Consider the following 13,066-nt stretch of genomic DNA (forward strand, 5'->3'; position numbering starts at 1 on the left):
CCTTTATAAGAGCTGCTGTGATCATGGTGTCTCTTGACAGCAATAGAAACCCTAACTAAGACAGGTACTTAAGGTTATTTTTTTTTTTTAAAGACAGGGTTTCACATGTAGCCCTGGGTTAGCCCAGAACTTGCAGAGATCTTCCTGACTGTACCTCTTGAGTACTGGAATTAAAGATTTGCAACAGTATATTTAAACATGCAAATGAATATATGATATGGTCACTCTGAAAATAAAAAAAGCACACCTCTGCTTCAGGGACGCCAAATCATCACACTACAGAGACAGTCACATATTTATGGATAGTGCAGCCCTAGTCATGATAGCCAAGCTATGCATCCAAAATAAAGAGAATGTGGTTTTAACACAGAGAAATTTTATTCAGCTACAAAGAATGGGATTATGTCAGTTGCAGGAAAATGGATGCAGGTGGAGCTCATTATATTAATGGAATTAGAATAAAAAAGACAAATATTGCATTTTCTCTCCTTTATAGGCCCTAGGTTTTATACAGGCACATAGAATCATATATGTGTATAAGACATGAAAGTGGAAGTGAGACTGGGTGGTGAAATAAACAGGTGGAAGATGGAGGATGGAGATATGTACAGTCAAAGCATATGATATACAAAAATGTATTTGTAAAATCTATCACTATGTGCAATTAATATATGGCAACAAATTTATAATAAGCATTTAAAATTACTTCCAGAACTAGATAAAGAGCGATGAAGTGGAACACATGGAAGTTTAGGATTAGTGAAACTGCTCTGGAGTAGTTTACTCTGTAGTAAATACATGTGGTATACATTTGACTAGGTCCATAGGATGAACAAAAGCAAGAGTGAACCTAAATACAGACACAGTGCCATTAGAGGATGACGGTGGGCCGCTGTAGACTCATAAAGTGTAATAAGTGTACAATCCAGAGAAGACTAGGAAATGTACTGCTGTGCGTGTGTGCGAGGCACAGGTGATTAGAACTTGAACTTATCTTTCCTGTGATCCTGAAACTGCTCTAAAAATAAAATAGTAGGAGCTAGGGGAATGGCTCAGTGGCAGAGCACTTGGGTAGCATGGGTGAGACTCTGGGTTCAACCTGTAGCACTCCAAAATCATTGTTTTCACTACTGTTTCTGCTTTATCCTCTTCAAATGATAGGAGGTATCAGAAACTCAAGTAAAAAGAGACACAAATGTATGTGTATATATATTCTGCATATATCCACACATATACTTTTTAAATATATGAATAAAATTGTATATAGTTATAATATACTTAATAAACTTATAAATAATTTATAAGTTTATAAATAATAAATTTTTATATACATATATAAAACAAGAAGTGGGTAAAAGAAAATGTGTCTGTCCCAACAGATGCACAAACTATAACACAGTAGCAGAAAAAACATGAAAAAAAAATAAAGCAATACAACATCTCCAAAGGTTCCTCAATAACTCAAATCAAAGACACTACAATGATCGAAATGTCTAAGAATTCAAAGGCATAGAGATTCAACCATTGACAATGTCAAAGAGGACTGAAATAAACAACTAAAGTAAGAAGGTAAATTCAGGTCCCAAATAAGAAACTTCACAACATGGACAAAACAAACAAACAAACAAACAAAACAAAACAAAAAAACAAAACAGCAAGAAAAATGACATTTTAAAAGAAAAAGAATCTAGAACTGTTAGAAATAAAAATATCAGCCAACAAAATAAAAACCATAGAGGAAACCATTACCCAATATCCAGGCCAAGCAGAACAACAGCATCAATGATTAAACGCAGCTGAAAAATACGACATTCAGGTAGCAACAAAGACCAGAGAATTGAGCGTGACCACCACATTAAAAAGCTCTGGGATATGACCAACAGACCAAGCGTAAGAATCTGTGGAGTAGAAAGAAGTAAGATGAAAATGAAGATGTAGAAAACTGTTTAATGAAATTTTAGCAGAAAAAAATTTCAAATCTAGGGAAAGCTATGACACAAAACATGCAGCATTTAGGAACTCAAATGGATGTGACCAGAAAAGAAAATCTGTCCTCATTATATTATAATTAAAGCATTAATTATCCAGGATAATGAAATGACATCAAAAGCTACAAGAGAAAAATATTAACTTACTTAGTCAAATTCATTCAGTAACACCAGATCTCTCAGGAGAAATCCTAAAACCCAGAAAAGTAGGGAATGATACAATTTAGTTCTGACAGAAGATATCAGCCAACTAAGTAATTTTATATGGCAAAGTTATTTTTCACAAACACTAAATCAGCAGTGCAAAAAATTCTTAAAGGAACCCTGCAAGAGGATAACGAAGGATAGTCACAAGTACAGTCTCCCAGGAAGAATGAGTTTCATGAGTGAAGTGATAACCAAGACAGACCTAGAAAAGAATCAAACATCTTGAACTCAAAATTTACCAAGCCTCTAGGATGAATAAGAGAAAAAATATATACACATATACAGTACATGAGCCAATCAGATTTTCTCTCCAGGAATCAGCAAACCCTTCTCAGTAATAACCACAAATGTAAAAGTCTAAAGTAGGCCATAAAATGACAGTGGCTAGCAGATTGAGTAAAGCATAGGATGTAGCATTGCCTGCAACAAACACATCTAACTGGGAAGGACACACAGAGACTGAGATGGAAGAACAGAAAATGATATTCTGTGCAGATGGAACATCACGCCAAGCAGAAGTAGGCACACTTGTGTTTGGCGAAATGTGTTCCACAATGTAACTAATTATGAGAGATAAGTATCACCACATACTAATGAAAGGGCCATTACACCAAGAAGATATGATGATAGTAAATGTGTGTGCGCCTAACATTGGCATATCCAGTTTCATAAAGCAACCACTATTGGACATAAAGAGACAAGTAAGTATGACACGATCATGTGGGTAACTTCAATATCTCGTTATTATCAATAGGTTGTCTAGACAAGAGCCAGAAGAGTAAGCTCAATGTTAACTTGTATCACAGATCAAATGGACATTCATATATTATGTCCAACAGCTATGAAAAACGTCACCTCATGAAACTTTCTTTGAAATACATCTCATTTTAGGCCATAAAGCAAGCTTCACACATAAAAAGTAATTAAAATATTTATCCTGTTCTATATGACTAAAATCCATAGACATACTACAATGTGCAGACCACATGAAGATAAATCACAAGGAGGACCCTAGGGAGGACATGTAAATCTCAATCAGAAGGGGAAATAGAGTAGACAGAAGTAATGGTGGAAGAGAAAGAACAAGGACCATCAGAGCCCATCAACCAGAGCCCAGAGAGGCCTATGGAGTCCAAAGCACCAACCAAGGACAATGCATGGTCTGGACCTGGGTCCTCTACTTATAAATACCTGATGGGCGTCTGAGGCTTCATGTGGGCCCAGAAGTCAGGGGAGTTGGGGATCTCTCTGACATGGACTAGGTGATCTGCTTTTTGATCACTTCCCCCTGATGGGACTGCCCTACCAGGCCACAGGGAAGAAGATGAATTCAATCCTCATGTGAAAGATGAGCTGGGGTGTCTTGGTAGAGGGGCTCCCCTATTCTGAGGGAATAGGGGAGGGAGGATGTGGAAAGTGGGTGGGGCTGGGAGGAGAGGAGGGAGGGACCTATGATTGGGATGTAAATTGAATTAATTAATAAAAAAGAATGAAAATATCTGTATATCTTATCAGATCTTTAGGGAATAAAGCTAGAAGTCAATAGCAGGAGAAACTAAAGGGACCTTGCCAGCCCACAGAGATTAAGCAACACACCTGTGAGGGATCTGTGGCACAGGAGAAATCGGGAAGGGGCACTGAAAGGTGAGTAAGCAAGAAAATAGTTGATAATAAAATATTTTGTTTTAATTATGCATATCACCTTTCACTGACAATTACTTCATAATATTCATCTAGTAATTGCAGTCTAATTAGCTCAAAAGTTAAAAAGAAAATCCATTAGTCCAGTTGCTGCAATGGATCTGCTGCGGAACTATGCAACATGCTAATTTGTAAATTGTTCTACTACAGAATTTTAGTTGCCAGAATCACTAAACGGACCTTTCTCCAGATAATATGCTTTCAGGATGGGAATATCCTATAAGTTAATTTCCTGAAAATATGTGAATTCCAGACTACTGATAATGAAATAAAGACCAACATAAAACATTTTATGCATTGATGTTTCTAAACCTGCTGTTATTAAAATAGCCTCTTAGTTTTAAAACCTAGGGTAGCCACAACTGCAGAAACTCTTACCTGGGTTGACTCTTTCGGATTCCTCACATCTCTTTTCTTTATATTCAAGAAGGATTTCCATATTGCTTTGTAAAAATGATGAGTAAAGTTACTTAATACTTCTTACTGACTTGAAAACCAGTTGCTTAGTGTGTTAAATTCTTCACAGCATTGCAGGTAGCATCAGAACTTTATCCCACAAAGCATCAGCGGTGTAAGCACAACAGGCCTTTATGTCTAAGTGTGTGCTGTCAGGAGGCCCCAGGAACAAGCTGGCAGCTGGTTGTCTCCAGGACTTCAGCGCCAGTTTTCATGGCAGCCCTGAAGCAAGAGAAGGAACAGAAAACAAAGCCTCCCGTTCCGCCAAGCTCCATCAAATTTGAGCGAATCACTGGCTTCCGGGGACATTTAAGCAGGTGTGGGTGGAAGATGGATTCTGGTAGCAAAAGCATTTTTATGTTAAACTAGACATTTTTAGACTCAACTAGATCATTAGAAGAATCATAGATGTGGCACTATTTCTACCCTGTGCTAGAGGGGGAGTCTTGGGATAAACAGTGCTGGGATTCTCAAAAATAAAGATCTTAAAAGTCCCAAGATAGAGGCTGGGGGTGGGGTAAAGCTCAGGGGTAGAGGTTGGCAAGCATGCATGGGGCTCTGGGTTCAGTCCCCAGAACCACCAAACAACAACAAAAACAACCACAAAGGTCCAAGGTGATGAATCTGTCACCCATTTCTACCTCCAGGGCGGCCTTTGCTTGATAACTGCTGAATGTACACCAACTCCCCGCCATTCTAAAACTATCTGAGCTGAAGTAAAAATGTCCCCCTGAGGTATAAGGTGCACTATTATAATGATTTTGAACCTCAGTATAACAGTAACTAGCATTTAATGTGAACACTTACGTGTGATATTTAAAGTCAGCAGCGTAATCGATTGCAGTCAGTCCAAAGGCATCTTTCAGAAAGAGGTCTACACCTTCCTGAAGAACAAATCTGACGAGGTTTGCGGAGTCGTGACTTACAGCATGCATGAGGGCTGTTCTGAAAGAGCCGGCAGATAACACCTCCCTTAGCACCGTAAGGAAATTAAGGACCAGTTTGTACTTGGCTGTTGAATTGGCTATTGGAATGCAGCAGACAAGCATCTCAAGGTCTAGTGAGCTTAGGAAGAAAACAAGCACGAAGCCTCCTACCCCACTGAGAGAGACAACTCATCGTAGATGTTACCAACTTAAAGACCTGTTACCAACTTAAAGCCTGCGCTACACCGCAGGGCTCTCGTCTTAGTCACAAACGCACAAAAGCGAGGCACCGAGCAAGATCTTTCTCCATTTCACACGCAGGCAGCTGAAGGGCAGATAAGAAAAAGCTATGTGCATGCCTCAGAGCATATTATTCATGAATGGTGGTACCAACACACTTGCCATCCCAGGACTAAAGGAGGCTGAGGTGGGAGGATCGCTGCAGGATAATCTTGGTCCGCAAGATCTGTCCAACCTAGACTGCAGAGTGAGACCCTGTTTCTAAAGAACAAGAGTTAACACGGCAACAGTTGCCGGAGTGACAGTCACAGTCATTTTGGTTGCAGACATTCACCGGCACTCAACTCAGCGTTTAGGCACAGAACTAAACGCTACAACATACAGAAACTTCTACCCACAATTTTAGGATCAATGACGCCGCTTTTCGCTGAGGGCAACATGTTAGTGGCAAATAATGTTCCTAAAGTCACACACATGGCAAGGGGGGAGGCCAGGAACATAAATTCTGTTTTATGCGACCCTAAATCCAATGTCCTTTATCTTTACACCACCAACACAGCTCATTTTCTTCCTTGTACCAACACCAACCCCAAGTGAAAACACCCAAGTATGTTAAAATGAAAATACAATAATAGGAAATAAAGAAATACGAGCAGCATCTAGAACTAACAATTAATAGTCATTTAGGGATGTTATGATCGGATATTCCTCAAAGAGCATTTCATAGTTCCTTGAAGGAGTCATTCCAAAGACAACACAATCTTAACTCCCATTTCTGCTTACTGTAGCTTTTTAAAGCAAAGCGTATAAAAACCAGAGGTTAAAATTCTACAAAATGTTTAAGACGTTTAATATTGAGGCAAATAAAAAAAAAAGAACTAAGTCTGTGAAGTATCAAGCTAGAATAAAACTTATGGAAGCCCATCAGCTGCTACAAGACTATGTGGCTGGCAAAACCAGTTATCAGTAAAAATGTAAGGGGATAACCATGTGCTATAATAGGTACAGTTCTTCGTGTTGTCTGTTCTGAATAATTTCTTTTTTGCATAGTACTGATGACTGGTGTTGAGGTTTTTTTTATATCTCAATGATTGTAAGTTGTTCTAGTTCCTATTAATTCAATCTCTTTCTTTCTTTCTTTCTTTCTTTCTTTCTTTCTTTCTTTCTTTCTCTCTCTCTCTTTCTTTCTCCCCCACTCTCTCTTTCTGTTCTTTTTCTCAAGACATGATTTCTGTGTGTAGCCCTGGCTGTCCTGGAATTCACTCTGTAGACCAGAGCCTCTAACTCAAAGATCCACCTGTCTCCGCCTCTTGAGTGCTGGGATTAAAGGCATGTACTATCACTGCCCAGCTAATCCAATATTTCTGAGTGCTTGTCACCACTATACACCACTACTAAGGGTTAAAGGATTATAGTACCTTCTCTGGTTATCAACTGCATGCATATTAGCATTCTTCATTAATAAAAACTTTGCTATCTTCAGTTTGTTTTCACTGACAGCAAGTAAAAATGGTGTGAAGCCACTCTGTAAAAATGACAAACACATTTAAAACTCATGAAACCCACATATTTGTCAGTTGAATTGAAAAATTGTAGAAAAGCTCTCTGAATACAAGGAAGAAGACACAGAAAACACAATCCCCGTGCCCCCTCCCCCATGTGCCGTGGGAGCTCTAGTCCTCTCTAAATGTCCACGCTCTCTGTGTCCCAGAGAATTTATCTCTGTTATGGTGTTTACCACAGCAGTTTGGAATCACATGACTGCTCCCATGTAAGCCAACGTCTTGTTTTATGTCTGTGGTCTCCGATGCTAATCCATGGTGGTAATACTGTACATGCTTTATTAAGTTAGTGAATTATGCCATCATCTCCAGAAGAGGGCTCATAAATCCAACCTCCAAAGAATATCTACTTCTGTGTCACACAGAAAAGGCTTATGATTCCTTTGAGAATTATTATAAAATTGTATATTATACATCTAGTATCGAAAACTCGTTTAAAAGTGATTTTTCTAAGTAACTACTTTTTATTTTGTAATCATTTGTGTTTATTATTTGTGCATTGGTGTTTGGCCTGTATTCATGAGGGTGCCAGATCCCCTGGAACTGGAGTTACAGACAGTTGTGAGCTGTCATGTAGGTGCTGAGAACTGAACCCATGTCCTTTGGAAGAGCAGCCAGTGCTCTCAATTGCTTAGCTATCTCTCCAACCCGAAAGGAGCTAATAAGGACATGCTTCTGAATTAGAAGACACTGCCTTCAAGTGACTAGATGCTTTGTGAGTTTTCTTTGATTGTGTGATAAATGTTTTTTTATCTTAGATATTTGAAAGCTCAGCACAAGGGGAGATGGTTCAGTGGATAAAATGTTTGCTCTCCAAGCATGAGGACCTGGGTCCAGACCGTCCCACAGTGCCCGTATAAAAGCCAGATGTGGCAGTACTGGGAGGTAGAGACAGAAAGATTCCAGGGGCTTACTGGTCAGTCAGCCAAAAAAATAAAAAATAAAAAATAAAAAAGGAAGCAATAAAAGAAGACACGTGACGACCAACTGTATCCTTTACATCTGCATGTACACTCAAAACTCAAATACAAATTTTATTCTTATAATGACAATTCTTTTTAAAAATATTTATTTATTTTCATGCGTGAGTGATTTGTTTTCACACACCTAGAAGAAGGAATCAGATTCCATTACGGATCGTTGTGAGTTACCATGTGGTTGCTGGAAATATGAACTCACGACCTCTGGAAGAACAGCCAGTGCTTCTAACCACTGAGCCATCTCTCCAGCCCCACCTATAATGACAATTCTAAGACCATATTTAGCAAATGTTTTTCATATATCCTTATTCAATGTCTAAATTCTAAAACTCAATCTCACTTCTAAAAGATCAATATAAAATATTTATGATGTTCTTTTGCTTAATCATTTAGAAAACCCTGGAATATTTATCAAAACATTGTGAAAGACAAGTAAAAGTGAAATGCTTGGGGAGGTAGAGCAAATGACATAGATCAATACTGAACTGGGTAATTTGCAACCTGTGTGTCTCTTATACAGGAAGCCATGGCCTCTGTGTAGGTAAAAAAAAAAAAAAAAAAGCCACACAGGCTCAGAGCCGGTCCTCCACAAAGGTATATTCACACAGGCTAAGAGCTGTGTCTTCTACATAGGTATAAAACAGTCAAGCATGGCTTTTTCCTTACTGGTTTGGGGTTTTGTCTCAAAGGAGGCAGAAAAAAGAAAAAAAAAATCACTAATTGTAAATTGCATTCAGTTTGCCTGGGTAGGTGCCAAACAGAGACAGGTCAATTCAAAGTGCAACTTGACTTCATTATATAAACTCTGGCAAGATATTAGAGATTTGAGAATTTACAGTCTTATCCCATTGGCTCTTCCTGCCAGAAAAGCCTAACAACAGGTCAGGGAAATACTCGTTCTTCCCTCTGGTTTCCCACTTAATCATCACTAAGTCATCAACCTGCTTCCTCAGCATCATCCTGAAATTGATTTCCACACCTAGTTAGGACTCCATGAATGTCTTTCCCACACTGAGGTGTTCAGACTGAACAGTTACCTTAACATAGTTGAGGAAAATTCAAACACAAAAAGACGGAAGAAAGATATCAAAACCATGTTGGTCCCTTGCTTAGTTGCCTCATTTCTGAACTGGATTGCAAAGCCCATTGCTGACCTGTTCCCACTCTGCTGTGTACTTTCCAGCCTTAGAATCGAGACATAAATCTCTTTGCCATAACTGGTCACTAACTTTGACAAGATCTTGTTAAATGCTTTCGCTTTGAGTTTTAAGATAAACCCTATTTGGAAGGCAAATGATGCTTTCTTATGCTAGCTTTCAACGTAAGAGAAACACATTCAGTGTTTTCACAGGTATTTACCATGCATGAATTTGTAAAAGAAGACTGTGCCTGCAGTGAAAATTCTGGAATTTTTTTTTAACACAGAAATAATATAGGAACGTGCTTACATTTTAATCCCAGGTGTAGGATGTGGGGCTGCTTTGGACTGTCCACAGCAGCTGACTATGATTCGCCTCCTGCTCTAGCAGAAGTGTGGTTTTGCCAGCTGCAGATAATTTCTGCTACTGTGTGACATTTGGAATTCTGAGACCCCTTTAGAGTGCACATAAACTCGAGGGCCCTGAGACGTGGGGTGGGTGGTTGTTTGTTGCTTAGGGAGGTTGGTTGAAGTTTGTTAGTAGCTGTGGTCCAAGAAGAATCGAAAGGAAAAAAAAATTAGATTCAGGGATTTGTCCTAATTCCTCTCTCCCCTTTATCCTTGTTTCTCTCTATCTAGTGTTAAGAGGTGAAACAGGGAGGCATAAAGGATGGGAAATAAAGAATTCCCAAGCCAGCTACAAGTGACGCCCAAACATGTGGCTCGATAAAGAAAAAAATGAAAATTTTGATTTTAAATGCCATAAAGGAAATGGTAGGGGATGAAGGAATGGATGTTCTTTTTTCAAGAGGCCATCAAAAAAAATGTATTGTGGCTGCTATTGCTGGAATATCTCCTTCTTTGCTCTTACAGGAGATTTTCTGTTTTGGGTTTTTTTTTTATTATTATTATTCTTTGTATATTTTGTTTCAAAAAAAGGTTGAAACACTAGCTGAGTAGTTGGAAAAATCGCAGGTGGCAATCGAGGGGCCTGAGAAACAAAGTGTGGTTGAAATGGGAAAACCAAAGGAGTCACTCTGCTCTCTCTTTTCTGAAAGGGTTGCAGATTTGGCTGTGCAACTGGCGAGTTTGCAGGTGGAGATGGAGGCACTTGGCAAGTGAGGAGCGCTGGAAAAGAGAACAAAGAGGCTCAGTCCTGGTGACTGAGCAAGAGAGTGGGAGTTTCCCACAGGAGAAAAGAGGAAAAGAAACTGTGCCAGAGGGTGGTCGAGTGAGAGAGAAGCTGAAAAAAGCAGGAGAACAATTTGATGAAACAACCTGTCTGGAAAGAAAGGGTTAATCTCAAACCAGCCATGCTGCCAGACTTGGAAGAGGGGTGGCCTTGGGTTATGAGATCACCATCACCTTTCCCAGTAATTGCATAGCTTGTTAATGTTGTGGGTCGGGGTTGTGAAGAGATTCGATGGCATCGTACAGAAATGATAGATCTAAGGCATTTTAAAGGGGTCTTGATTTCATATGGGATGCACTTGCCTTAAACGAAACAAATTCTAAATAACTGGGCTACTCAAAATGGAATTATTTTCCAGGACTTGAAGAGATTGGTAACAGCTGTACTAGAGGTCTGAAGTTGCAGTGGTTAGCACGGTGAAGGGAAGAAGCCACAGATACTGAACAGTGAAACAGAGCAAGGAGAATGAATATAGTAAAAGACCCATTGCTGGGTGGAGGGCCGTACTCTGACATACAAGAACAGACTCAATTATAGAACAATGTCACTTAGTGGCCTTAAGAGCTTGGGACAAAGTTGAAGAGCCTGGAAAAATGTTCACCTCATTTACCTTTGAAAATTATACAAGGCTCTGCAGAGGCCTTCCCTGATTTTTTTTTTTTTTTTTTTTAACAAAGATTAGCTGCAGCTGTGAACAAAGCCATATCGGACCCTGATGCAAGGCAGGTTTTGATAGAGACCTTGGTGTTTGAAAATTCGAATACTGAATGTAAAAATGTTATTAGACCATGGATGAATGGATAAGGACACGACTGATATTGGTTCTAACACGTACCATGCTAATATAACAGATCAAGCTAGAGGTCTCTCATATCAAAGCGCCCAGTGTGGCAACTGGGGAAATATGGTCATTTGCAAAGAGACTGTGACCAAACCAAAAGCCTCAGATTTCAAAATTCCCAGGCAATACAGTGATTTTCACTGGAAAAGTAAACAAGCTGTTTCTAAGAGCAATGATTTTCCTAATTATCAGGCAGAAAGAATGCCTGGGCTTCCTGCAGTATGTGACTCAGTAAAGGCCACCATTAGGTTCAGAAATGCAGATTCAAAGAGGTCTTCAAGATGATTTATTACCCCCAGAAAATGGCCTTGGGGTTCTGGATCAGGGCCCTGTTGCAAAAATTATGAACGGTTTGCCTCTTGTCAGCCAGGAAATAACATGCAGATTGAAAAAAATAAAAAGTTACTAAGCATTGCAGATTTAATGCATACTACTGCAGCTGCTCTAGACTTGGTCCGAGATAATCATCTTATTCTACCGGCTCAAACTCAATGTTATAAACTAACTACTAGAGTTTATGGTCCTTTGCCCTCAGGGACAGTGGAGATGATCTTGGGAAAGGGCGTATTCACTTCCCAAGGATTCATTGTGCTTCTAGGAATTATGAATGAGGATTTCAAAGGAGAAATTTAAATGATGGCCTATGTAAAAAGAGAGATGCAATTTAACACAGACGATAGGGTTGCTCAGCTGCTACTGTTTCCCCACATCAATGGCAAACTATGGAAAACGTGTTCTGGCAAACAGTCATTAAGATTAGAGATTGAAATTAAAATTGCAAGTAAATGGCATTGAAATAGAAGGTTTGTTGGATACAGGAGCTGATGTAACTATCATTTTACAAAAAATATTGGAATCCAGAATGGCCATTTCAAAAAATTTATACCCTGTTTCTAGGAACTGGAAAGTTACATCAGAGAAAACAAAGTGTGCGATGGGTTAAATAGGAAAGCTAAGGCCTTACATCACTGACAAAGCCATAAATTGATGGGATTTTTATGACAGCAGGGTACTCAGATTAATATTCCTGCAATCACAAAGACAGCCCATAATGAAATAAGGGGTGAAATGGTAGATACTCCTGGGGAAGGTATCGATATAAGTCATCAGAAACATCCCCAGGCTGTACCAATTGTCCAAACACAGGACGTAACAGGGATTGGGTTTCCATATTTATGAGGGGAGCCACTGCAGAAGCACCAACTGCTGCAAAATGGCTGACTAGGAAGTCTGTGTGGGTCAGTTGCTCTTAACTAAGGAAAACTTACAGGTACCTGAGCATCTAGTACAAGAGAAGCCTGGAGAGACTGGGTTACAGAAAAACAAAACAAAACAAAACAAAACAAAACAAAACAAAAAACAACTGTGGAATTAAACCAACCCATGTACTATAAGGATGTGTTAACAGAATGGAAATGAGAAAGTTTCGCGTTGGAGATGCAGATTTGCTTATATTTCCACAGAAAATGAAAAGCTGTGGATACCGTCAAAGCTGATGGTTAGAACTGAGCAGGAGAGGTTTCCTGAAAACCTTGGCCACTGACCTGAAAACATCTCTGTTTATAATTTCCCGCTATACACAGCACAATTAATGCCTTAAAAAATGCAGTGACAATTCTGGAATTTTGGTTTCTTTAAAAATCACAGAGATAATATAGGAATGCGCTTTCATTTTAATCCCAGGTGTAGGATGTGGGGCTGCATCAGACTGTCTGCAGCAGCTGACTATGATTTGCCTGGTGCCCTAGCGGAGGTGTGGCTTTACCAGATGCAGACAATGTCCGCGACGGTGTGACGTTTGGAATTCAGAGGCCCCGAGAGGTGGTGTGTGTGGT

The 13,066-nt window shown here is 39.4% G+C and overlaps 1 protein-coding gene across 1 annotated transcript in view; it reads right to left on the reverse strand.

Moving 5' to 3' along the window:
• Positions 1-13,066, reverse strand: part of LOC132647164 (ankyrin repeat domain-containing protein 26-like) — a 78,104-nt gene that overhangs the window by 61,014 nt on the left and 4,024 nt on the right. Inside the window, exons 4-6 of the mRNA XM_060366918.1 lie at positions 6,937-7,043; positions 5,160-5,297; positions 4,275-4,339 (exon numbers count right to left, since the gene is read on the reverse strand). Coding sequence (XP_060222901.1) covers positions 4,275-4,339; positions 5,160-5,297; positions 6,937-7,043 — 310 coding nt within the window. The remainder of the gene's footprint in view (positions 1-4,274; positions 4,340-5,159; positions 5,298-6,936; positions 7,044-13,066) is intronic.

Source organism: Meriones unguiculatus, chromosome 14 (assembly GCF_030254825.1).
Source record: "Meriones unguiculatus strain TT.TT164.6M chromosome 14, Bangor_MerUng_6.1, whole genome shotgun sequence".
Classification (NCBI taxonomy): domain Eukaryota; kingdom Metazoa; phylum Chordata; class Mammalia; order Rodentia; family Muridae; genus Meriones; species Meriones unguiculatus.